Below are 25,943 nucleotides of genomic sequence, written 5' to 3'. Positions count from 1 at the left end.
TAGTGAAGGACAGGGTATAAATCTAATCTCTTCTTCTTCCTAACAGAACCACAGACAGAGTCAAGAATAAAGACTCATCCAGTTCTCAGGCTGAGTGATTCCTGTCCACAGAGCACTATGGAGCAAAACTCGGAATAACCTGTCTGATTGGAAGCAAAAAAAAGCCTGTGTCTGAGATATAAGTGCACCCAACAGAGACCTACTAATCGTTTCTAAATGCCTGCTGCTGGTAGAGAGAAGAGGATTGGCACCAGGCTCAATGACTTCCTGCAGCTATTGACTTTACAACCAAGTGGGGAAATCCCAGTCTCCCAAATGACCTTTGTATATTTTTCTCTCTGAATTGCTGAAGGGTATTGAGCAGAATAGTAATGAATGGTAGGTAAAAAATGGGAGACAGTTAAAAGAACAGTCAGAGGACCAAAAAAAAATTCTGGGTTCCTATTTTTTAAATGACTCATTTTATTCTCCCATGTAAACATTTACACACGATAAAAATGTTCTCCTGTGTGAACATTCACACAAGATAAAAACACTAGAGACTGGCCAGGAAAGAGGTAAGGAAGTATCAATTATTCTTCATCTGTAGTAAACTACTTAATTTCATCCAGATTCAATTTCAGGAAGCTGATTTTCAATAATCAGTCATCACAATAATACAACTGTGCTTTTCTCTCTCACTTATGATGTGAAGACGCAGATCTCAGAAATGATATATGTATTTTTTCCTGGTTCATCCAAGTTCATCCTAATTAGAATTGTTATTAAATATAGGCTTGCCAATCCCCAGGTCCCAGCAGTGGTTCTTCCACTTTCCCAGGCTCCTTTCCACCCCCAGTCAGCTGGCCAGTGGGGGGAAGCCCCGCCCCCAAAGCCACCATTTGACTTTCCACCTCCGGAGGCTCCAGTCTCCGACTGGAAAGGCTTCCTCTTGGAATGGGGTGTCTGTGTTACTTGGAAGAAGTTAGCTGCAACTCCTGAGTAGAGACACGAATCCCTCACTTCAGAGTCGCCAGAAAAAGGGGGGGACGTCTGCTGAGCACTTCATTATTCCCCATGTGGAGATCGATTCTCATAGGGTATAATGGGGAATTGATCTGGAAGTTTCGTGGGCTCTGGGGGAGCTGTTTTTTTGAGATAGAGGCACCAAATTTTCTGTATAGTATCTAGTGCCTCTCCCCAAAGTACCTCCTAAGTTTCAAAATGATTGAACCTGGGGGTCCAATTCTATGAGCCCCAAAAGAAGGTGCCCCTATCCTTCATTATTTCCTATGGAAGGAAGACATTTTAAAATGTGTGCTGTCTCTTTAAATATGATGGCCAGAACTCCCTTGGAGTTCAATTATGCTTGTCACACCCTTGTTCCTGGCTCCGTCCCTAATGTCTCCTGGCTCCACCCCCAAAGTCTCCAGATATTTCTTGAATTGGACTAGGCAACCCTAATTAAATAAGATCTGCAATAACCCTTTTCCTCTTATAAATTTACTACCTCATATCGTTCTAGATTGTAAACTGAGCATGTTAATTCTTTTGCATTTATATACTGGGGTATAATCTTCTTAATACAGTACTTGCAAGACCAGTAGCTGAATGAAATGTGACATCCCCCCCAAAAAATATTTGTTTTTTCAGATGTGATTTTATAGGCATGTTCCCTAAAGATAAATGATTTCAGCTTTAAATTTCTGAATAATTATATTCTCTGTTAAATCTCTTGGCTTCATACAGGAAACCAGGGGTGTCACCCTCCAGGGAAGGGTTGGAGTTCTCCTAGGATTACAATTGACCTCCAGATGACAAAGAACAGTTCACCTGGAGAAAAGGACAGTTTCATTGGCAGACTCTATGGTATACCATCGAATCCAGGAGAAAAGGAAATTCCTCCCCAGGACTTGCCCCAAATCTCCAGGATGGCCACCTAGTAGGAACTTAAAAAACTTAGAAGGAAAGCTGGGAGTCCTGAGCCTCCCTGTGGGAAATTCCTACAAAGGTCAGGTGGTGGCACTTGGTTACTGGAGAGAGAAGTAGGGTTCCCATCCTCCTACCAGGGGTGAGGTATTTACAAACTTAAAATTTACTCTAAGAGTTCAACAGGCTTGACATTTTAATTTCAATGCTACTGAAATGTCTGAAAACTCTATAGGAATATTCTAATTAATTTCACAGAAGAATTAAAAATATGATCAGTAGAACCAAATCAATCTATGCTCCATGATTACCCTAGACTTTTCAAGCTATTTATAAACAAAAAATGTGCACTGTTTTCTGTTCTCTGCAAAAATCAAAGAGCCAGAAGAGCAACAGAATTAAGGGAGCAATCTTAGGTAGGTCTATTCTGAAGTTAGTCTCATTTTATTCAATGGGGTTCACTCTAAGATTGGTGTTCTTCAAATTGCAGCCTAAGTGCAACAATCTCATCTTGAAACATTAATGCCTTCTCTCTGGAACATTGTTGTATCTTACTAAACACAAGTGTGAATGAACATTAACAAGAATCACTGTAAATATCTCAGTAACATAAATTATGGCTAACATAATTGGACAAAAGGTGTTACATTAAAAAGGTATTCAAGATTATAGTTATATTTGAATAGAAATGATCAGATGCTATTAAGAAATGAAGCCTTGGGTACTAACATGTAATAAGGAAAAAATCCTCAGATTAATGACTAATTATGTGAATACGTATTGAGCCTCTGACTGATTTATTATCTATGTAAATGGACAAGTCTTTCAAAGAAGAGTTAATAGATTTAAGTTTGTAAATTTGGGATACCATGCTAGAATCATAGAGTTGTAAGGGATCTCCAGGGTCATCTAGTCCAACCTCCTGCACAATGCAGGAAATTCACAACTATTTCCCCCCCCCCTGCATCCCCAGTGGTTCCCTGTTCCATGTCCAGATGGAAAAAACCTCCAGGATTCCTGGCCAAACTGGTCTGAAGAACAATTGCTTCCTGCTCCCTAAGCAGTGATCAGCATTTCCCCGGATGTGTAAGAAAGGGTCACAAGAACTAAGTACTGATGCAATCTTTCCTGCCCTCCTGCTCCTTCTCATTATCTGCCCAAGTTCACAGAATCAGCATTGCTGTGAGAAAGCCATCTAGCCTCTGTTTAAACACCTCCAAAAATGAGAGTCCATCACCTCCCAAGGAACCACTCTAACTGTCAGAAAGTTCTTCCAAATGTTTAGCCGAATGTTCTTCTGGTTTAAGTTCAACCTGTTGGTTCTGGTCTGACCTTCTGGGGCAACAGAAAACAAATCTGCACCATCCTCTATATGACAGCCCTTCAAGTACTTTGACTGCTAGGGGACTGGGTCTTAAAGGTTCTTAACTGGAGTGAAATGGACAAACTTACTAGAATCTTAAAAGACAACAATTTGGAGAAGTTTAAAGAAGACTGGAGTAAATTCCAAAATTACGTGGAAATACAATGGAGGGTGAAGAGTCATTTAGTAGTTTATGACAACATTAATTGAACTTTAAATGATAAAGAAGAATCGTGATTATTGTGTTAGTAGGATATAGTTACATGGTAATTATGCATATATGAGTTAAGATAAGATTAAGACAGCTGGAATTCCGGAGTTGATTTTATAACTTTGAGTTTTATGTTTAATAAATACTAAGTGAATTATAGAGAAAGGGTTATTGAAAGATAACTCTTTGTGTAAAAATTTTATAAGGGTGAAAAGATATTTAGTAGTGTATGACAACATTAATTGAACTTTTAATGATAAAGAGGTATTGTGATATTGTGATAAAAGTATTAGTATTAGTAGAACATAGCTATTTGGTAAATATATATATATGAGAGTTAAGATAAGACTAAGATAGGGGAACTCTGGAACTGAATTAATAATTATGAGCGTTGTGTTTAATAAGTGCTAAGTGATTATTAGAGAAAAGGTTAGTGAATGATATTTTTTTTTTCTTTCTAAAGATTTTATAATTGTGAATTTACCTTTAATATGCTTTTAAATTTGTTTTAAGTACTGGCGGAGGTCATGAATAAGAGTGGGGGGGGGGAGGAAAATATGTAATGTATTGGAGAAGTATATTTGAATTTGAATAGATGAATTTATTCTGATATATTGCAAAATAAAAAGTTTGGTCACAGAAAAGTACTTTGACTGCTAGTTATTCTCTAGTGCAGGGAACAAGTAGGCAATTATTTCTTCCTTGCACACATCAGATGGACAGTCAGATACAGATGTTTTAATAATAAATTTAATAAATACTTTCCAGCTGACTCCTTCCAACTTGGTTAAGGGCCTAGGGGTTAGACTGGATCCAACATTACTCCTGGAAAACTATGTTAATACAGCTGCAAAAAATTCTTCCAACTCAGTTTAGCCAGGAAGATGGCCCCCTACCTTGACTTGGATGACGTGGCCACCTGGATCCACACCATGGTAACATCAAGATTAATAACAGTAGCTCTGACCTGGATGGCCCATGCAAGCCCATTCTTGTCAGATCTCAGAAGTTAAGCAGGGCCAACTCTGGCAAGTACTTGGAAGGGAGACTTCCAAAGAAATATCAAGGATGGGATGTGGAGGCAGGTGTATCAACCTACCTCGCTGAAAAATGTCCAGGCCCAGTAGGGGTCACCAGAGGTCACAATGACTTCCAGTCACACAAGTTCTCTCTCTCTTTCTCTTTCTCACTCACACAAAAAATTTTTTTTTTAAGTTTAGACTACAGTAATGTACTCAGGCTTCCACCTGATTTCACCTATTATTTATTTGGGACTCAAAGCAGCTTACCATATTAATAAAACACAATAAAAACAACAATTATAAACTCCATATAAATCACAGTTTAAAAATTCCAATTAAGACTGCCAATAATAAAAGCTAAATCAATTAATATTCAGTCCCAAATAAAACTGTCTTCAGCTGTCTCCTGGAGATGAATAATGAGGGGGCCAGCAGACCTCCCTGGGGGAAGTCCTTCTATTATTGTGAGGCTGGTGCAGAAAAGGCCCTCTCTTATGTACCCACCAAACAAGCATTTTTAATTGGTGGGACAGTCTGGGGGAATCTCTCTGCAATCTTACTTTCTGGGGCACAACACACAGGAGAAGATGATCCTTTAGATATCCTAGTCCCAAACCATGTACAGCTTTAAAGGACAAACAAACACTTTGAATTACTGACTCCAAGCACTGGTTCAGAACAGCAGCATCTTTGGAATTATGTGCAAAAGAAAGACAGAGCTCAGTATCATCTGGGTGACACCACAGCCCATACCTCCTGATGACCTCTTCCAGCAGCTTCATATAGACATAAATAGCTTTTTTAATTGCAAAAAAGCTAGATAAATATTAAACCGTATTATTTATATTATGCTTAAAAGTATAATGACTATTATTAGTACACTGTACAGGCCTAGTACTAAATACTATTGGGATAATGCTAGAATTCACATCTCTGGTATATCCAAAATATATAGTATAATGTGCTAACCCCTCAAAATACAATGGCATTGTGACAGAAATAGGTTCCTACACCTGTGCTGTTTATTGATCCAAACTTCAGCACAGTCCAGGATAGACCAAATGATGGGCAGCCATGGTAGATAAGCCTGGATTTATAGACTGTTTAAAATAAAAAGTTGTAGACCTTACAGACTTGTCAATAGCAAGTAAGGGCTGCCACCTGGGAGCTTCTCAACCCACCAGCCCACATTGGGCCGGTGGGGGGAACCTCCCTCCACCTTGCTGGCGTGATGATGTCACCTGGAAGTGATGTCATCAAAATGGTGGCACCCATGTGGGGCCGCTCCAGGCGTTTTCAGGAAAACTCTATGGTTTTCCTGGATGCTCTAGCCATTTGGGAGGTAAAAATCTATGGTACAATAGATGCCATAGAGTTTTAACCTCCCAAATGGCTAGAGCATCCAGGAAAACCATAGAGTTTTCCTGGAAACACCTAGAGCGGCCCCACATGGGCGCCACCATTGTGATGATGTCACTTCCGGGTGACGTCATTTTGTCGCGCGGTGCACAGCGTGCGCACGGCTGTCCCCCGCTGGGGGATGAAGTGGACTTGGCAACCCTATAGCAAGTGCTATATAAATCTGTATACAAGGGGCTTTCTGTGGCAGTCTATCTTATCAAGGCCTTCTTGGGCAGCCAAGTTTCAGCACATTCTTAAGATAATAAACCTTAAAGGCTCTAAAAGGAGACTTTCTAGTTGTCCTGGATCACTAGCATAACAATGCATAATGACCCCTTTGAGGCTACGTCAACCTCCCATGTCAGTGTTGCTGCCAGACTGGCGCTCAGTATACACTAAAAATACTTGAGAAATTTGTATTGGAACAGCGCATGGTAACCGCATTGCAAAACTGAGCAACTTGAATGCTTTTCCTTGTTTGCTTTAGCGGGTCACTGGTGGGGCTAATATATACTCCTCTCTAGACTAATGGCCCACGAAATATGTACCAATGCTACCAAGCCACATTTTAATTTGAAGATGGCAATGTGGTTTAAAACCGCTAATCGCATATGAAAATCACCAATGGTGAGCCATTTTAGCATTTAGAAAAGCACCCAAACAAATAAACAAAGAGGAAATGCCTTTCCCGTCCCCTGATTTGTTTGCCATTGCATTGCAGATTTACAGTGTTACCATCATTTCAAGTCCGTTCTTTACTTCAAAATGAGCAAGCTTTTAAATAAAATGGCTTTAAAAATATGAAGAGTTTGAACAACCAGATTTGACCCAAATGGTTCAAATGGATCAGTGTGTAACTAATATTAAAGTGTGTGTGTGTGTGGGGGGGGGAGATTACAAAGCTTGATCTCCCCTCTCCAGCTCTTCACTCACGCTAATCACATATGGAGTTACTGTATGTCTCAACACATGGTAAGGATAAGGGACCTTTTCCATGTAAATATTTAGAAGGCAAGAAATGAGGGGAAGCAAATGAAAATTAACCTGTTGTAGTAGCCTTGTGGGAAATGGCTGAGAAACCATAATAAATCTTGCCTCTTGTCATAACAGAGACAGAGAACAGAACTTGTAAATATGAGAAGCCCTAACCTGCTTCCCTCAGGCAGAAAGTTGGGCCTGAAGACTTATTTCCTTCTTTTATATAATTCCTAAACCATAACATCAAAAAGATTAGTAATAGCCTACTGGGGAAAAAAATCCTGCTGCAATAGAGAAGGGTGGATTTACTGACTATAAAATTCCTTTTCAGTTAACATGCTCAAAATCAGATACTACTAGGGCTGCCAACTCTGGGCAGGAAAATCCCTGGAGATCCGGAGGACAGCAGAGTTTGGGAAGGGACCTCAGCAGGGAACAATGTTACACAGTCCACCCTCCAAAGCTATCTTTTCCCCCTCAAGGAAACAAATTTGTGTAGCTTGAAGATCAAGAGATCTCCAAGCACCAGGTGGAGGTTGGGAACCTTGTTGTTATTTTATCATTTTGGTGGCAAGGCATGTCCTTTAGACCTTCCAGTATCCAGCCAGAAATATGGGAAGTATCTTTGGATAATGAAAATATCTTTTCCCCCATATCAACAATGGGAAGTCAGTCATGTAGACTTCCCAACTCAGGAAAGTCTTGCAAAAGTCCCTTGCTGACTATGTTGACCTGTGGGCTGAACTACTCTGTATTTCTGTAGTCAGGGAATGGATGCAGTAGAAACAGAACATCTGAGCATCTAAACTAGATCTATGCAGGCTAGATCTATGCAGTTTGTCTGTAAATTTTTAGGTCAGATGTTTCCTGCCTTCTATTACTCCTCTCATTCTGTCATTCCTCCTGCCTCTTTTGACAGTGGTGCTTCTGATGGCATAAGAGGCAGAGATGGGCCACTTGCTTCTGATTAGGGATGCTCATCTTGTATTTTTTTTTTTTGGTCCACATGGGTTACCCAACACATGACCATAACTTTTGAAGTTCATGGGAAGCTGTTGGGGGTAAAGGAAGGTGAGAATGATTTCTTTGGCAGGCAGTGAACATTATCTTAAAATGGGGATACTTTCTATTTTATGAGTATTGTAACATAGAATAATATTTTGACTTGTGCACGTATCTACTGACTTGAAGACTGCAATCTTCAACCCATTTATGAGGAATATGTGTACTTTGTTAGTTTAGCACTGCTCAGAAAATAGTTAGTAAATTATCTGAACATTTCTAATCCTGTAGGCCAGGTTCTTTCTGTGGTGATGGAAGAACAGCCATAGGATAATCCATAGGAGGTTTGTATGGCTTTTGAAAGAGGCATATTTACCATGCCTTTATCCTTAGTAGCATCACAGACCAATCCTAAAAAGAATTTAAGGGTAGCCTCCGAAGGGTGTAACCTTGTTTAGGATTGCACTGTTCAAGACATTCACCTTCTTTTAGCATGACTTTTTAAATCTCCAGGATGTCTACCCAAATGCCCAAGAAAACTGTTTCAGGTAATGGTAACTCACCTCTCCTTCCCTCGGCCACGGCCTCCCATTCTGTGTGTATTTGCTTTGATTCTGCCGCTTCTTTTGCCCTCCATCAGCAAACTTGCACAGCAAAGGCTCCGTTGGGGCTGTGAAGACAAGAAACCCAATCTGCATTAGCAGCCCTGCCACAGAAAGTGATTATGCCAGCATCTGGAATGTTTCTGAAAGGTTAATCTTTTGAAGTAAAAATTTGCCTCATCCAGAATCTATTTTTGGTGGGGGGGGGGGGTTGGGGGGGGGTTAGCTTGGGCACTTTTCTTTCTCTCTTTCATTCTGTCTTTCTTTCCTAAAAGTGTAATCAACAATGGAAAAACAATCAAGTGATGCAGATGTAGAAAAATTAAGAGAGGGAGGTTTATAGAATTATGACCAAAGGAGAGGTAAAACTTTTTCACATTCTTTTACAGTACTAGAACTCAAGGTACCCCTCAACCAACCAAAACCATACTATTGTTTTTGTTTGGTTTAAATTATATGTTGTTGTAAGCAGCCTTTGGGTCTCTTTAAGGAGCAAAGTAGCATATAGATAAAGAAAAATCTGATGAAATCATTTGGTAGTAGATTCAGAAAGATAAAGGGGAAAAATTCTCCACATAATATACAAATTAATGTGGGGAATTTACAACCACAGGATGTATAACGGCCTGTAATTAAGATAGCTTTGAAAAAGGGACAGACAAATTTATAGATGTTGTTACTATCAAGAGCAATAAGCCATGAAATCTCTATGGAACCTTCATGTAAAGAGGCAGAATGCCAGGGGACAAGCAATAAGGAAGGGCTGCTGTCCTACGTGCGTACTTCCTGTAAGACATATTAGAAACAGGATGCTTAAATAAATAGACCCTTGGTCTGATGCAGGAGCACTCGTATTATATTTGGCATACAATTTCTCCATTGGAATTAAGACATTGAGGAAGACCGCAGATTTATACCCCGCCTTTCTCTCTGAATCAGAGTCTCAGAGCAATTTACAATCTCCTTTATCTCCATCCTCCACAACGAACATTCTGTGAGGTGGGTGGGGCTGAGAGAGTTATAATTGATCTCAATGCCTATTTAGCAAAACTCTCCAACTGAAACACACATATAATAGGAGTGGGGGATGCTACAGGTATTGCCATGGGTTAAAATCTGACAACTAAATGTTTAAAGGAGAGCCAGTTTGGTGTAGTGGTTAAGTGTGCGGACTCTTATCTGGGAGAGCCGGGTTTGATTCCCCACTCCTCCACTTGCACCTGCTGGAATGGCCTTGGGTCAGCCATGGCTCTGGCAGAGATTGTCCTTGAAAGGGCAGCTGCTGTGAGAGTCCTCTCCAGCCCCACCCACCTCACAGGGTGTTTGTTGTGGGGGAGGAAGGTAAAGGAGATTGTGAGCCGCTCTGAGACTCTTTGGAGTGGGGGGCGGGATATAAATCCAATATCTTCTTCTTCTTCTTAAAAATCAGATTGAAATTTGACGGATTAGGAATGATTTTTGTTCTGTCTTTTCTGTCAGTAGTCTTTTCATACAAAGCTGTGACTTACAGTCTTTTGAACATTCATTTGAATAGTAATGCATTGATTGGATGGACTGTTTCATGGTGAAAGATTGGGATCTCACCTCAGATGCATAAAGAAGGTCATATGCCAGCTGTCTTAAGTTATAAAGATTTAATAGGGGGAGCTAAGCTAATTTGATTGTTTGGCAAAAGTCACTTTTCATCTACTTGTATTTATTTTCTTGCTCAAATATGTAAGCATATGGTGCAGAGAGACAAAACAGTGAAAAGATTACTAAATTGGACTTGCCCCCCCCCAAAAAAAATGGTCAGCAGTGTTTAGCCTTTCATTAATGTCAGTTATGAATATGTAACTAATTTTGAGAGTCAGTTTGGTGTAGTGGTTAAGTGTGTGGACTCTTATCTGGGAGAACCGGGTTTGATTCTCCACTCCTCCACTTGCAGCTGCTGGAGTGGCCTTGGGTTAGACATAGCTCTCGTAGGAGTTGACCTTGAAAGGTCAGCATTACCTGTAACATCCCCCATTCCTATTGTATGCGTGTTTCAGTTGGAGAGTTTTGCTAAATAGGCATTGAGATCAATTATAACTCAATTAAAGTGAATGGAGGAGAAAATCACTTTCTACCCCAAATATTGAGGGGTCTAATGACCCCAAACACATACTCTTGACAACACAATACCTACAATACAATAATGCTGCTATTAAATAATGAGATGATAACCTTTCAGTATTTAGTTTTTTGTGTTTGTACCTTTGGGGAGTTGAAAGGTGGTGTGTGTTTTTTTAAAAAAATTATAAGCTACAAATACACACCGGTAAAATATCAGGGTCTATAATAGTTTCACGTTGGTTGCACTGTACAACAGCTAGATTGGAGTCCAGTAGCACCTTTGAGACCAACAAGATTTGCAGGGTATGAGCTTTTGAGATTCAAAGCTATATAACGAAGAGAGCATTGACTCTCAAAAGTTTATACCTTGAAAATCTCGTTGGTCTCTAAGGTGCTACTATACTCCAATCTAGGGTCTAAGGAGGCTCTCATATAAATGGCCAGTGAGTAAAATGACACCTGCATGATGCTGATGCAGTAGTTTTATTACAAGATATTTTAAAACAGAAAGAACAAGTATTTAAACAAATACACTAAAATAATTCCATACAAAGGGTTTTCTCCCCCCCCCCCCAGGAAGTTCTGGACATGGCAAAAAGAACATGACCAAAAGAAAGGTCAGGAAGGGAATACAAACAGAGCACTGGAAGCATCTGTAAGGTCAGAAGTCCAATTTAAGGAAAACACAGTAGAAAGAAAAGTCACCTAGATAAGACTACAGTTGAAAGGAAAAGACAATGAACGGTGCAATCCTAAACAGAATTACAGTTTTTTTAGACCATTCACTTCAATGGATTTAGTAACTCTGCTTAGCATTGCACTCTAGTCTCATCTCCAAGAAAATAGCACCTCTAGTAGAATGATATCAACAGAGGGTCACCTTCAGGAAAATGCAGCCAAATGGAAAGATGATTCAAGAAGATAACAGCTCTGGATTAGCGGCACAAAGGACTTTGTTGTGAATGTAACATAAGGAATTTAAACAGCATAATGTACCTGAGAGGAAATTTCATATATATAAAAATCTAATACATGCTTTCTATATTGTTGTTACAATATTATTGTTGTTCTGTCTAGTTTCTATACATGTTAAATATTGTGAAAACTCTAATTGTGACAAAGAATATCTTTATTACATAATGTGCTTAATAACACTGTAGCCATTACCAAACCCCCATACCTTCTCCATATTATAAGCAATACCCTTTTAAAAAGGGGTATTGCTTATGCTCAGGGATCATTTTGTAGAAAAAAAGGTGCAAGAGCTCAGTAGCATATCACATTTGCATATGCCCTGGGATCTGTGTGCAGCGGGAAGAGAACTCCCCACTGCATGCAGGCCCTGGCTGGAAGTTCAGGAGCTGCACTCCTGTGAGCTCCCACTGAATTCAAGCCCTGCTTATGTTTAAGCAGTAATTATGCTTTAAAATTATTTCTGTATGAAACTGAAGTCAATTATGTGATTCTTTTCTTAACCAGTGGCTTAACTAGGATCCATTTACCACATTAGTAAAGAATCAAATTGCACCCTATGTCAACTGCAATAATGTGATTTCTGTGAAACATCTGGTCATGTGAATCCAGTGATTTACTTTGCGGGCATGCACACACGAAAGCCTGCAAGAGAACGGAGAGGATTGCTAACATCTACAAAGGCCGCTGGTTTGGTTTTACTGTCAAGAGTAGGGGTACCCAAAATGGTGCCCATGGACACCACAGTACCTACTGATGCCTTTTCTGGTGCTTACTGTGTTTTTAGAAAGCGGGTGAGGCTCTTGCTTAGCAGGGCTTCTGGTTAGCCACTGGAGATCTGATTGACTGTGCAAATTAAACCAACGTTTTTCCCCCCAGAGGCAGCTAATACCACACTATTGGTTTTATTCTTTTTCTTATTCCTTCCCAGGGACAGAATTCTAGCAGGAGCTTCTTTGCATATTAGGCCATGCCCCCTGATATAGCCAATCCTCCAAGAGCTTACAAGGCTCTTTTTTGTAAGCTCTTGGCTACATCAGGGGCCATGCAAAGGAGCTTCTGCTGGAGTTCCACCCCTGCTCTTTCCTGATGTATTTTTAAAAAATGATTCCTCGTTTTTGGCACTTGATCTTCCTTTGTGTATGGCTCCACCTTCCATGGCAGCCATTTTGTGGCTGTGCATGCCAACATGTGTCAGAATTCCAAAGGTGCCACCAGGATCAAAAAGGTTGTGAACCCCTGGTTCAGAGAAAGGATTTCTTTTATTGGATCTGCAGTATGTCCAGATATATCTACTTTGGGTAAAAAAGTGGTTGGAAATACTATGAGAAATTGACTTACTTGTTCAATATTTCAGTAGCTTTGTTCTAGATAAATCAAGCCATTGAAATTTGGGGGGAAATCCTGGGAAGAGACTAACCAATACTTACAATCAATTTCCACAATTACCAGTATGTTTAAAAAGTAAGTCAAAAGAAGTTATCACTTGGAAACATTTTTTTAAAGATTACAGATTATTTATTGCCTGTTCTGGTGAGCCCCCGTCCACCTTCTGGTGCGCAATAGGAGGGACCGGAGATAACATCAGTACAATATATAGGGTTGCCAATCCCCAGGTGGGAGAAGGAGATCCCCCGGTTTGCAGGCCCTCCCCCTGCTTCAGGGTCATCAGAAAGCAGGGGAAGGGGAGGGAAATGTCTGCTGGGAACTCTATAATTCCCTATGGAGACTTATCCCCATAGAAAATAATGGAGAATTGATCCGCAGGTATCTGGGGCTCTGGGGGAGCTGGGTTTTTTTTTTTTTTTTGAGATAGAGGCACCACATTTTCAGTATAGCATCCAGTGCCTCTCCCCAAAATACCCCCCCCCCCAGGTTTCAGGTTTCAAAAAGATTGGACCAGGGAGTCCAATTCTATGAGCCCAAAAGAATCATAGAGTTGGAAGGGACCTCCAAGGTCATCTAGTCTAACCCCCTGCACAATGCAGGAAACTCAGAAATACCTACCCCTAAATTCACAGGATCTTCATTGCTGTTAGATGGTCATCTAGCCTCTGTTTAAAAAACTCCAAGGAAGGAGAGCCCACCACCTCCCAAGGAAGCCTGTTCCACTGAGGAATTGCACTAACGGTCAGGAAACTTCCTAACATTGAGCCGGAAACTCTTTTGAACGTGTCCCTATCCTTCATTATTTCCTATGGAAGGAAGGAATTTAGAAAGTGTGCGGTCTCTTTAAATGTGATGGCCAGCACTCCCTTTGGAGTTCAAATGCTTGTCACACCCTTGCTCCTGGTTCCACCCACAAAGTCTCCTGGCTCCACCCCCAAAGTCCCCAGATATTTATTGGATTGGACTTGGCAACCCTAACAATATAGATATCTGGGGTCCTTAGACTGTCACACAATGCCATTCCTGCATGTCTCTGGCCACTGATCCTCCTGCCAGTAACTATGGGATATACTGTAAAAACATATGCCCTCCATAACTTTTGATAGCTACCTTGCAGTGCCATTACAGTCAAGAGCTATATCCTCCTAAGTCCATTGAAATCAATTCTGCTTAGAAAGGCACTGTAAATCACTTTAGTTAATGCACATAGGCCTGGATCCACCCTGCTTTTATTCTGGTGGGAAAGGAAGGATATGTCCTTTTTGAGCACATAAAAACCGTGTGCTGAGAATCATGAAACCTGCTTGTTTGTTTATCACATTAAATTTGCTAGACTGCCGTTCCCTGCAGGCAGGGGCAAATACAGTACACAGTAAGATTAAAACAACATTAAAATGCATTAAAACAATTCACCAGAAAGACAATACTATATCCAAGATAATGGATAACTTCAGTGTCTACCAGCATCCTGAGTAGAATAGAACTGGTGAAGAGGGAGAAGGCAGTAATGTGAGAGTGCCAGACCACTGCTGTCCTCTACTAAATGTCTGGTGGAACATCTCTGCCTTGCAAGTCCTACTGAAAGTTAGTAAATCCTGTAGGGCACAGATGTTCTCTGGCAGAGAGTTTCACCAGGCGGAGGTCAGGCCATTTTTGGCCTTGGTCCTAGTCAAGGACAGCCAGATCTCTCTTGGGCCAGGGACCACCAGGAGGTTCTTATTGCTAGAGTATAATGCTCTTCCAAGGGCATACTGAGAGAGGCAGTCCCAAAGATATGTAGGTGCCTGACTATTAACAGCCTTGAAGGTCAAAACCAAGACCTTGACTTTGATCCGGTGCTCCACTGGAAGCTAGTGCAGCTTGCGCATCACAGGCTAGATGTGTGCTGTCTGAGGGATCCCTATAACGATCCACACATTTGCATTCTGGATCAGCTTCCAGGTCAGGCATAAGTAGAGCAAGTTACAGCAAGTTACAGCAAGTTACAGCAAGTTACAGCAAGTCTATCCTGGAGGACTGATCATTGCATAGATTACAGAGGCTAGGTTGGAGTGAGTTGGGGGCCAGTTGCATAACCTGGTGCAGTTGGAAAAATACCAACTTGGCAACATTCACAACCTGGGCCTCCATAGACAAGGTGGCATCCAGAATCATGCCCAGACTCTTGACTGCTGCTAAGGGCACCCTGTCAAGAGCTGGGAGTTGACTACTCAACCAGTTTACATAAGCCAATGCCTGACAGTGAAAGAGATCAGTAAAATAGAAGCATTTCTGTGGAAGAAGTTCTGATCCTCCATCTACCCTACAGGCTTGTTGTCTTAATATGCAAGATTCAGTACTGAGGCAGGAGGACCATGGGGATTCTAAGAGATGAGGCCAACAGCTTTCTGAAATAGTAGCTAAGGAGGGTTCATCATAAGAAACAGAAGACTAGACACCCTTGTAATTTACCTGGTATCTAACTTAGCAACTTGTTGGGTGCAGTCACACTCACCATTAAATCCACCTGCAATGTGCCTCTATTATAATCCCCACAACCAATTTTCCGATCAGACAACAGCCAGGCTCCCGTTCTATCCCATGTGGGTCCCGTCCCTGGTCAATCAGAGTGCTCTACCGGACCTCGTTTCATGAGACGTCGATCTGCATTAGCGCAGGCGCAGTGATGCCCGCTATCTGCAGCACGTCGCTTTTAAATGGGTTGGATCACTAACAGTTTTGCTAGTCTGTTGGCACTACTTTTCCAGCACGAGCACTACGTGTGCAGAAAAAACCCAGGAATTCAAATCAGTTCACATCTACTTTCAAAAGTGAGTTTTGTTTCCGGACATAGGGGTGGGTAAACGATTTATCGAGCCAACATTCGCTCGCTCATTCACTGGTGCAGTGATATCACTTACAGGGGGCTTTGGGAGGGAAGCGGTGGTGCGCTTCTGATGAGTCGCCAACGATGGAGCGTTCCAACAGAGAAATTCCACTCAGGAACCGTCAGAAGAATTTTGTTCTGGATTTAAAGCAATATCAAATTAGTCCGCGCCCCAGTCGTCTCAACACGGGACTCGAACGAGCTAACCACCATTCGCAGATGCTGATGTTTGGACAACCACTTAAAATCCGACATGCTTCCGGACTCCACTCATGCCCATAGCGGGATTTTATGAACATCTGACCTCACCCGTTGTATAATATCATTGTGAACAAGGATTCTTAAGTATTCACCTACAAAACAGATATCTGAAGCTGGGTTGAAGGGTCCCAGAAAATAACATTATGCTGTCACTATAATGCAGCAATCCCACACAACAAAGTGAGTCATATTCCCAAGGAAACATGCATAGGATGAGGCTGCCTTTCATCTGGATACAGGAAGTTATTTTAAAATTTACATGATACCTGAGATTCTAATGTATCTATGGACTTTGGTAGCAGCATTAATGACTACAGACTAACAGATAACACAAAGTAAAATACAATATTCCTTTGGATACTTGGGGTTATTACATATAAAATATTTTCATGCGCTAAATCTACAGTCTGGTACTTTAAAAGTTTTTGGGATAAGAAACCTCAACTCATTTATGCTGAAACAAATGTTTCTCATCAACCTGCCTAGAACTGCCAGGTTAAATGTAGATTAGCATTACAAACAAAACAGGATCTCAGTTTTTCTGGAGATGTGATTTTTATCTCATATACATCAGTTTCTTCTCCAAAGCCTGATTACAAGAGTACAAAACTTGTGTTATGAACATTAAAACTAGCCCTCTGGAGCTTTTAAAATTGCTCCCTGAAAGTAATGATATTAGATTTAGCTCAATACTAGATACCAGCATGCAATACACTCATTCTGGTTTAAAGGTGTTGTAACATATAATATATGGAAGAAGAGACAGAATGATAGAATTCAGAGGGCAATGAGACTTCCCAATCTGAATTGCTGCTACAGCGTCAATAAAAATGAGTCACCACAGGTAAGCCAGTACAATGCAGTACCTTTGCAAATGTTGCAGAAAGGACTGGGAAGGAAGATGAGGGGGTTTTGCTAGGACCTTCTAAATTTGCTTGTCACTGATAGTCTAAACCTGTTGTCAGGATCCACTGGAGCCAGGCCTTGAGCCCAGAGCTGTCTCACCCTCCAGGGTTGCTTTTGTTGGATAAGTGCCCCAGGATAGAGCTTCACAACAGAGCAAGAGGAGGGGTTTCCTTTCACTCAATTTCCCCAACACTGGGCTCAGGCAGTCCTCTCTCCCCTCAACCCAGACATGGGGAGTGACAGGCCCCTGGGTCAGCGGATACTTGCCTTGGTTTAGTGAGCTCACTGGCCCTTTCCCTGGGCCCTGAACTTCTTTAAAGAGCTGACTGCCCTATCCAGTCTTTTCTAAGACAGTCAATTCTGCCTACTGTCCTTGCCCCCCATGAGAACTTTCCTGGGTCTCAGCACCAGGGTCCCATCTGGAAGGAATTCAGCTGGGTTGGCTTCTGCTGGTGAGAGATGGCTGGGCTACTTCAAGAGGGCTGACTCCTGAGTAGACTGAGCAGATAACTTTCCCAGTTTTGGGGCTTGCTGGTGCAGTATGCCTTCAGCATGGCCTGCAGTCCCCTGAGGTAAGAGTGAGGGCAGAGGCGCTGACCCCAGACACCTTTGCTTGCATTACAGATTGAATGAGCTGCATATGGTAATGGGCATGAGAGCATTCCAAGACCATGCTTTTCTGTGTGAATACAACAATGGATCAGGGCCTAAGGTTCAAATTCTGTGCCTGAAAGAGTATGCCCAAGCCCAGTGATATTTCAGTGTTCATAACTAGAAGGGAAATGGAAGTTGAAAATGCCTCATAATGACTTGTCTTGTTAAATGCATCCTGACCTTATATATTACACTGATTCAATCTGAGCAGTGCTAGATGAACTGGTTACAGGACTGTGGTTTCTAAAAGAAAAAATAAACATGTACTTGGCACAGTTCTCTGACCTCTGCTAGCAAAGTCATAAATTACTTTATTTGAATGAAAAATGATGCCATATTATTTTACTGGTATGCTATTATGGAAGAGAAACAAAGTCAGTTTTCATCAAATGGTACCAGTAGAGTTTAAAATGATTCCATGTACTTTAATTTACAGCCTAAGATCAGATACCAACAGCCTGTGCTGCTTTCTAGTTCACATCTAATGGAAGTAAAATGAATTTCTAGTAAGAGGTGACCCTACAAGCACTTGTGGTCAACCGTTCTACAGCTTGGCATTATCTTTAATGCTCTCCTGAGGGGGGAAAAACTGAAAATGCAAGCTTTTTACTCTACAAAAAAACCCCCTCATTGTTTCTATCTTAAATCTGTTTTATCATTCTAATAGTCTTGGTATTGATCAACATACTATTATCCTATCAGATGTCATGTAGCACTTAAGCTGGTAATGTCTGTACTGTAAAGAAAAATGAATTTTGACTCACCTGATATGAGATATTTAATGTAGGCACTTAAGAAAGTATTTCTATAAACAATAATATCACAATCACATTCATTTCCTTCCTGTCTAGTATTACGGGAACTAGTATTGCTAAAGTGGGGGGGGGGGGATACATGTGTTTTGAATATAAATCAAGGGAAATTTGGCAAGCATCTTTGTCAATAAAGGATGGTTCTACCCCCCAACAATATTTATAGTTAGTGTACATAAAGACTATTTTTCCTAATGAAGACAGTTTGGATCATTTTTCACTCATTTTCAACATTTGTATAGCTAGGTCCAGCAAAGCATATAAAATCTAATATAAACTGAGCAAGGAATTAACATTTAATGTTTTCTTGTCCATTTATTTACTTCAGGCATGTATATTTCAGCACTATGCTAGGTCTTTTTATGCAAGAAACGTTTGTAAAATCAAATCAGTTAGTGGGAGAGGGTTTGCATATACAGTCTATGCACATTCAGAAGATAAGATCAATATATAATTGCCAGAAATGTTGAAACTAAAGGTGGACTACTGACCCAAGTTTCTTAGTATTCAGCTTGACAACAGACAGATAAACAGAGACAAGGAGTCTGCAAGTATAAGTGCATATTCCATTAAGGCCATGATGTTTATTAGAGAGTAAAACTGCTTGGTCCACTCAAATTAAGAACAATTTATGTCTGCCCATTTTTGTGACTGAAAGCAGCCAACACCAACTAATTGCTTTTTTGGTCTTGATAACAGAAAGGAATTAATCTATTGAATTATTCTGAAGATAAAAAATAATCAAAATTTCATAACTGTAGGTCACAGCCAATGGAATCAAATTTTGTAAGAGGAGGAAAAAAGGATATAATAAAAGGGATCAACGGTGAGGTATGGAACTGGAAATCTCCACTACTACAGGGAGATATAGAGAGAGAATAAATACCAGAATGAAAAGAAGGGACTGAAAAATATAGGGTAGGAGGCAGGAGAATGTAATGGGATATGGTCCAACTACTCAAATTTAAGTTAACTTAAATGTGAAAAATATTATGTAGGGTAATGATGAACTACATTATATCAATCACTTGCATGTGGCAGGTTATACATAAAATTCTAACAAAAGTTGCTGATTATTATTATTAATAGTCTGTCTTTCCTGCTGGGACTTGAGGCGAATTACAAGCATGATACCTGTAAATTTTCAGTCAATCTATAAGCGCAGTACAAAATATGATAACATCAGTCAATCAGTAAACAGATTACAAGATGGGACAATGTTTAATCTAACAGCAAAGATTGCTAAGAAGATAAAAGTTGGGCTAAGATTGTAGGTTGGGAGAAATCAATGTGGTTATATATTATTAGACTCAGTATACAATACTATTTGATAAAGGATACAAATATTAACAGTCATATTATGGGTGGAAGGGCCATGATAGAATTCTATTCTATTCTTTTTTCTTTCCTTCTTTTTTGAATTTTAAATAGTTTATTAAAATCTCAAAGTAATACAAAAATAAAATAAAAAGTGAAATTAGAATTCTAATTTAGAGAGTAATTCTAAGCAAGTCTAATAAAAGTAAGCCCCATGTATTTAATGGTGATGATTTTTTAAAAAATCACTTGTGCTGGTAGCCATCAACTAGTAGAAAGGCTCACATGGGACCAGAATATACTCATATGAACTAATGTGAACTGCATAGTTAACTCATGTGAATTGATCTGTATAAATATCATAGGCAATGAAGAAGCATGATGGATCATATCAAAGAGGCTGGCACAAACAAATCCATTTGGTTCAAAAGATAAATTGTAGCTATATTGGAAAGACAATAACAAATGCCTCCCAAATACTTGTCAGTCTGGGCTGTGAAAATGCTTTCATACCAGATACGGATATCCATAATGAATGGGCACAAACTGGGGCAATGGTTCTTGGTTCATGATTTCCTGGTTGTGAGGTCACATGAAACCATGAATCTTCCTGTTTACTGAACAGGTTCAGTTTGTGCAGTTCAGGGGAAGATCTGCTGGTGGCTTCCCAAGGCCAGCAGAATAATGTGTGTGTGTGTGTGTGTGAGGGAGGGGGGCAAGAGATCATGCAAAAGCCATTTCAAAGGAATATTCTGTTTAAATGGTTTTTGCAAGTGAGTGCCATACACAACTGAAGTCTAAGCTCCTCTTACAAAAGCCCTGGACTTCACTCACACAAGGCCTGCAAAAGCGAATTCAAAAGAACATTCTCTTTACATGGTTTTTGCAAGCAGGCTTTGCAAGTGCAGCACCTACTTTAAAGGAAATGCTTCCAAGTGGAGGGGTGGGGATCAAAAGGGATCACTGAAATGGCTTGCTTCTATGCATGCAAGCCATTTCAGCAATCCCTCTCGCTCCCCCTGCTTCCCAATGAGAATCTCACAAACCTCCCTGAAACCACAGGGAGGTCCATGGATAGGGATGGGCAAGACTATGCAAACTATGAACTGGCAGTGTTTGTCATGAAATTAGTTATGTAATGAGGTTTGCACCCATCCCTAATACCAGGCCTCAGATTTAGCGGAAGCTCACAGAAGCGCAGCTCCAGAACCTTTCTGAAAGTTCCACCTCCTCCTTCCCACCTTTTCCATTGAATAGTAGGTGCAGCTGCATAACAATTCCTGGATGAGCTCCACCACCTTTTTTTCGACAAGCAATAAAGAAGCATGTATTAGACTTTCCCAATAATAAGAGATTAGCTTTCCAACACAAGTCTGTCTCATCTGGTAATTTTTGGGGTGGGGGAGATGTCTGAAAAGGTCTATGACTTTTAAAAGCTGACGTGACTTGGAAAATAATATACCAAAAGGAAGAAAAACTCTACCAGGGCATCAATACATTTTCTGATAAGCCATAAAGGTAGCTTAGAAAGTCCCTAAATTAAGGCACCCTGAAGAAATCAGCCACAAAGAACAAAGATGGATCTGCCTACCTACTCCTATAAATCTTTGTGAACAACCTGGATAAACAATGGCCAATGAAGGGAGGGAGGGATGAACAACGCAGCTAGTGTTGCCAATTCAAAGCATTTCAAGAATTAATTGCAATATAGGCTATAGTTATGCTAATTAAAATAAGAATTTTTTTTTAAGTATTTGAGACTCTCTTCTGGCACGCTTACACTTCCTAGTGTGATTTCCTTGGCTACTTTCTCAGGATCACACACATAATCTTACATCATGAAGACCAAACCACTGTATATTGGTGCTCTAGGCTCTCGCTCTTCCACTCTAGGTCAAATATTGGCAGGGACATTCAACTAGGTTATGAGAATGCTGTTTAATTTTAACATGAATTTTCTTCTGAAAACTCTGCATGTTTGGATAGGTGGAGCTCCAGCGGAAGAATGTTTACTGATGTATCAGCAATGCCAGCACTAAGGAATTGCAATTTATTCAGATGTCCTTCCCACTGTAGAAGAAAGAAATAACCTGACATGCTAACAGATAGGTTTCTATTTAAACAAAAAAAGGAAGAGTGGGGAGGGAAGAGTTTAAGAAATAGCCTCTTAAAACCATGTTTTTGACTTCCCTCCTTGAATCCCCCTGACAAAAGTAATGAGAAAGGTGACAGGAAACCCAATATTAATTCTGCAAGTTCTAACTAGATGTGCAGGATGATCTAAGTGTAAGGAATGGAAGAGGAATACAGGGCAAATAGGCAATTATTTGGAGTAGAAGAATTCTATGCCTGATGATGAGCTGCCCATTTCAGGTCTCCAGTATTGGTTCTAAGAGACTGTAATCTTGTATGGTGATGCCTGCATTCAATCTTAATGCCTGATATTGAGTGATGGGAAGCTATAGGGATTCATGTGAGATTCACTGTTAATGGGTTTAACTCAATCGGTGCACCAGCCTTGGAGATTTCATAAATATGAAGCCTATTCGATGTGATGAGAATAACATCCAATCAATGTGTGCAGGGCTGATCTTAGCTGTTAATAAGACGCTCTTTCTCCCTGTCCTTTTTCTTTTTAATGTTTTGCTCCTTTTGCTATTCACCAAATACAGGAAGTCTCTACAGAGACCTAGCTTTAGAGGAGAAAGATAATAGCAGTGCAAGACTGTTCAAAGACTAATCAGAGTAGTGGCAGGAATGAACTGTGACATGTCAAATTTCTGACAGCATGAAAGAGAAGTCCTTGATAGACATTGTGATGATACATTGGGTGGTGTATATTAGGTAGCACAGCTTGAAGTAAAGAACAGTGAGGGACAAAATGACTGTGAGCAGAGCTCCGGTTGGGAAACATAACTCTCACTGTATCCAACTGCACCTCATCATCAAGGGTCCACTCAGGAACAGCGCTGTATCCTACTGTGGGAAGGGGGAACTGGTGAAAGTTGCCCAATCCTTCTTTCATTAGAGTAAGCACCTTCCCCTGGTCGAAAATGAGCTTCAGGTACTATTGTTAACAGGTTGTTACTTATTTACTGTGGTAATAAAGATATCTTTCTCTATATACTACTTTGGTTGCCAAACATGGTAATTTTCCCTCACTCAAATCACAATGAGTTAGATCCCATAATGGTTTTCCACATGGCCAGGGCTGGCCTTAGATGATCTGACAACCCAGGAAGCAGTGCCGTGGCTCTGTCCGAAGCCTGGCCAGCGAGCTGGGCTCCAGGTAAGCTGCTACTCCACCCCCAAGCCCAGCTGATGAGCTGGGCAGCTCCACCTGAACCTAGAGGCCAGGGAAGGGAGGAGCCCATGGCTGCAGGGCTCTTTTTGAGCTGGAGTACTTGTGTTCTGGCTTTTAAAAAGACCTGGTCACGTGGGGGGCATCCAGTTCAGCACACACACACACCCAATGCCAGTGCCCTTGGTGAATGCTTAATTCACCTAGTGGCAGGGCTGGCCCTGCACATGGCCTTTGCACAAGCAGGTCCCAAGATTCTCAGCAGAAGCTTTTTTGGGGTGGCCAAAAAGAACCTCTCCTTCCAGGTATTGTGGGCTGAAATACATGCAGTACATACATGAACTACATGAAATAAATAAAAACTGCATGTATTTCAGCCCACTATACCTGATCCCCTCATCTGATGAAGTGTTCTTAGAGAGCACATAAAAGCTTATGTTCTCAATAAAACTTGGTTGGTCTTAAAGGTGCCACTTGACTCCTGCTTTGTTCAAATGATTTCTTCAGTATTTATTGCCTTCTCCTTCCCCTTGGCTGCTTTCTGTATTGAGGCAACTGTCATGAGACTAGACCTGCCAGAGTACTTGATCATATAAGATACTGGTCCCCTGAGAGATTGAGTGAAGAATTATGACCAAATTTTTCCACTGACCTGGGGCAAAGCACAACTAGATGCCCTGGGGTTAGAAACCCCATGTATTAAAAATTAAGCATTTCATATTTTCCACATATATTGCTTTTTAACTGATTATTGTTTGATGTTAGAATATAAGAACATAAGGGAAACCAAGTTGTATCAGGCCAATACTCCATCCAGACCCACACTCTGTAACACACCAGCCAAAGCCCAGGTGCCATCAGGAGGTCCAGCAGTGAGGCCCTGTTTTATTGATATTTTGTTTATATTGTATAGTTTATCACACTTTAAAATTGCCTGTCATCTCAAACATAAGGGGAGTAATAATGTTTTAAATAAATAAGAATCCACAGCTAACAATCCGACACTAAACACCACCACAACCTTCATATAACCAAAACACTAATGTGGCCTTGGCTATGGATCAATAGACTTGATGGATCAATGATCTGACTCTGTGAAAGGCACCTTTATATAGACACCAGTTGTGATTACATTGACATCTTCTGACTATTACATCCGGATCTCCAAGGCAGTCACTCAGTAAGCTTCATGGAAAAGTTTGGATTTGAACCTGGGTTCCCCAGATGTTAGACCGATATATAAAATACTACACTTCACTGTCTACAAACACCCAGCCTTTCTTCCTAAAGGTATTTCCCAAGAGGCTCTGGCATTGTGTAACTTCTCTTTTATAAATGAGAACAGACTTAGGAAATGTAGTTCTCATGCCCATTCCTTCAGGTAGACAATAAAAAAAGAATGCCTGCACAAACCTGGGATATGTCCAGGACTGACAGTCTCATATGTTTTCTTAGCAGCTATGCCATTTCAGCCTTTTGGTTCTCCATTCCATTCCTCCATGTTACACAAAATGAGACCTCAGCTTACTGGCAGAAGTGGTATTTTTGACAATATCAAATCCACTGATGGATTCAGTTCCTCATGTTTCTCAACAGGTATCAGCATTGCCAAAAGCAGACTAAGCCGCCAACCATCTGTTAGGAAAGGTTCATATGGATCCAAAAGGCAATATTATGCATGGGTTTTTTTAAAACAAAGAAATAGACTCCATCCAGCAAAGAAATCCCTGTGAGGAAGTTTGCTTCCATGGGTTGGTTGGCCCTGATCAAGGTGACAGTAGATATTCCATTAGGATTTTGTATATGACACACCTCTTGGAAGCATTCTTGACATAAATCACAAAGTACTCAAAAATAAGTTAACATTTGTGCAATTGCTTCATTTCAGGAAAGCCTTTTGGGATTTACAGCTGCTGGTTGTGAAAAGAGGAAATAAAATTGATAACAGTGCAATGGTATTATTATGTTAATCATATTGGCTGGCCAGATTGTTCTGAGGAGAAGCTATGCCAGAAATTTAGTGCCTCTACCTCAAAAAAGAGGGCCCCCCAGCCCCAGATACCCATGGATTGATTCTCCATTATATCCTATGGGAATCGGTCTCCATAGGGTATAATGGAGTGCCTAGCAGACATTCTCCCGCCTCGCTTTCTGATAATCCTGAAGTGGGATGAGGGCCTCCAAACTGGGGGATCCCCTGTCCCCAACTGGGGATTGGCAGCCCTAGGTTGGTCACTAGCTAGCTGACAGAACCTCCAACATATTACAGATGAAAACAGGCACATGTTTGTGACATCTTTAATTATGCTAGGGATTACTGCTCCTCCCATTATGCTTAGCTGCAGGTTCTACTCCATCTGTTTGCTGCTGCATTCATTACCTCTGCAATAATCCATCCTTTTTGTTAAAAAAACCCCCAAGAAGATGGTTGGCCTTTAAATTAAAAACATGTTAGCAAAAAATTGTCCTTAAACATTAACGTGTGTCACTACACTCTCATTTTGTTTTTCTGCAACACAGCTACACTTCCAAAATAATATTCTTGTACTCTGATACTATTGACACTTCAAAACCAAGCACAGATTACAATGAATGGAATCTTAATGCTTACATGCATTTGTTTAAATTGTTACCCTAAGGGGTCATGAGGGTCTCCTGAGTTTGTTGGGGGAATTAGCTAGGAGACCCAGACAATGCAAGAGGGGGCAGCAAGCAGGATCTCACTCAACTGTGCAGTCTCTCATCTTCCCCACCCACTCTTTTGTTTGCCAGTGAGCTCAGCTTCCCATCCTGCTGTACTAGAGCTATCTCTAGCTGCCTGCTCATATTCATGGTAGAAGATGTGCTTTGTCTGCACAAGATTCCGGGCTCAATAACTGGTGTG

General features: G+C 40.7%; 1 protein-coding gene across 6 annotated transcripts in view; it reads right to left on the bottom strand.

Annotated features, from left to right (window-relative positions):
* Window positions 1-25,943, bottom strand: part of RBMS3 (RNA binding motif single stranded interacting protein 3) — a 1,175,542-nt gene that overhangs the window by 131,537 nt on the left and 1,018,062 nt on the right. For all 6 annotated transcript variants that reach the window (XM_060248818.1, XM_060248816.1, XM_060248822.1 and 3 more), the window contains one exon: window positions 8,449-8,555. In XM_060248818.1, the coding sequence (XP_060104801.1) occupies window positions 8,449-8,555 (107 nt within the window). The remainder of the gene's footprint in view (window positions 1-8,448; window positions 8,556-25,943) is intronic.

This window comes from Heteronotia binoei, chromosome 10 (assembly GCF_032191835.1).
Source record: "Heteronotia binoei isolate CCM8104 ecotype False Entrance Well chromosome 10, APGP_CSIRO_Hbin_v1, whole genome shotgun sequence".
Classification (NCBI taxonomy): domain Eukaryota; kingdom Metazoa; phylum Chordata; class Lepidosauria; order Squamata; family Gekkonidae; genus Heteronotia; species Heteronotia binoei.
Note: the sequence above shows the minus strand (reverse complement) of the source record. Positions and strands in the feature narration are given on the sequence as shown.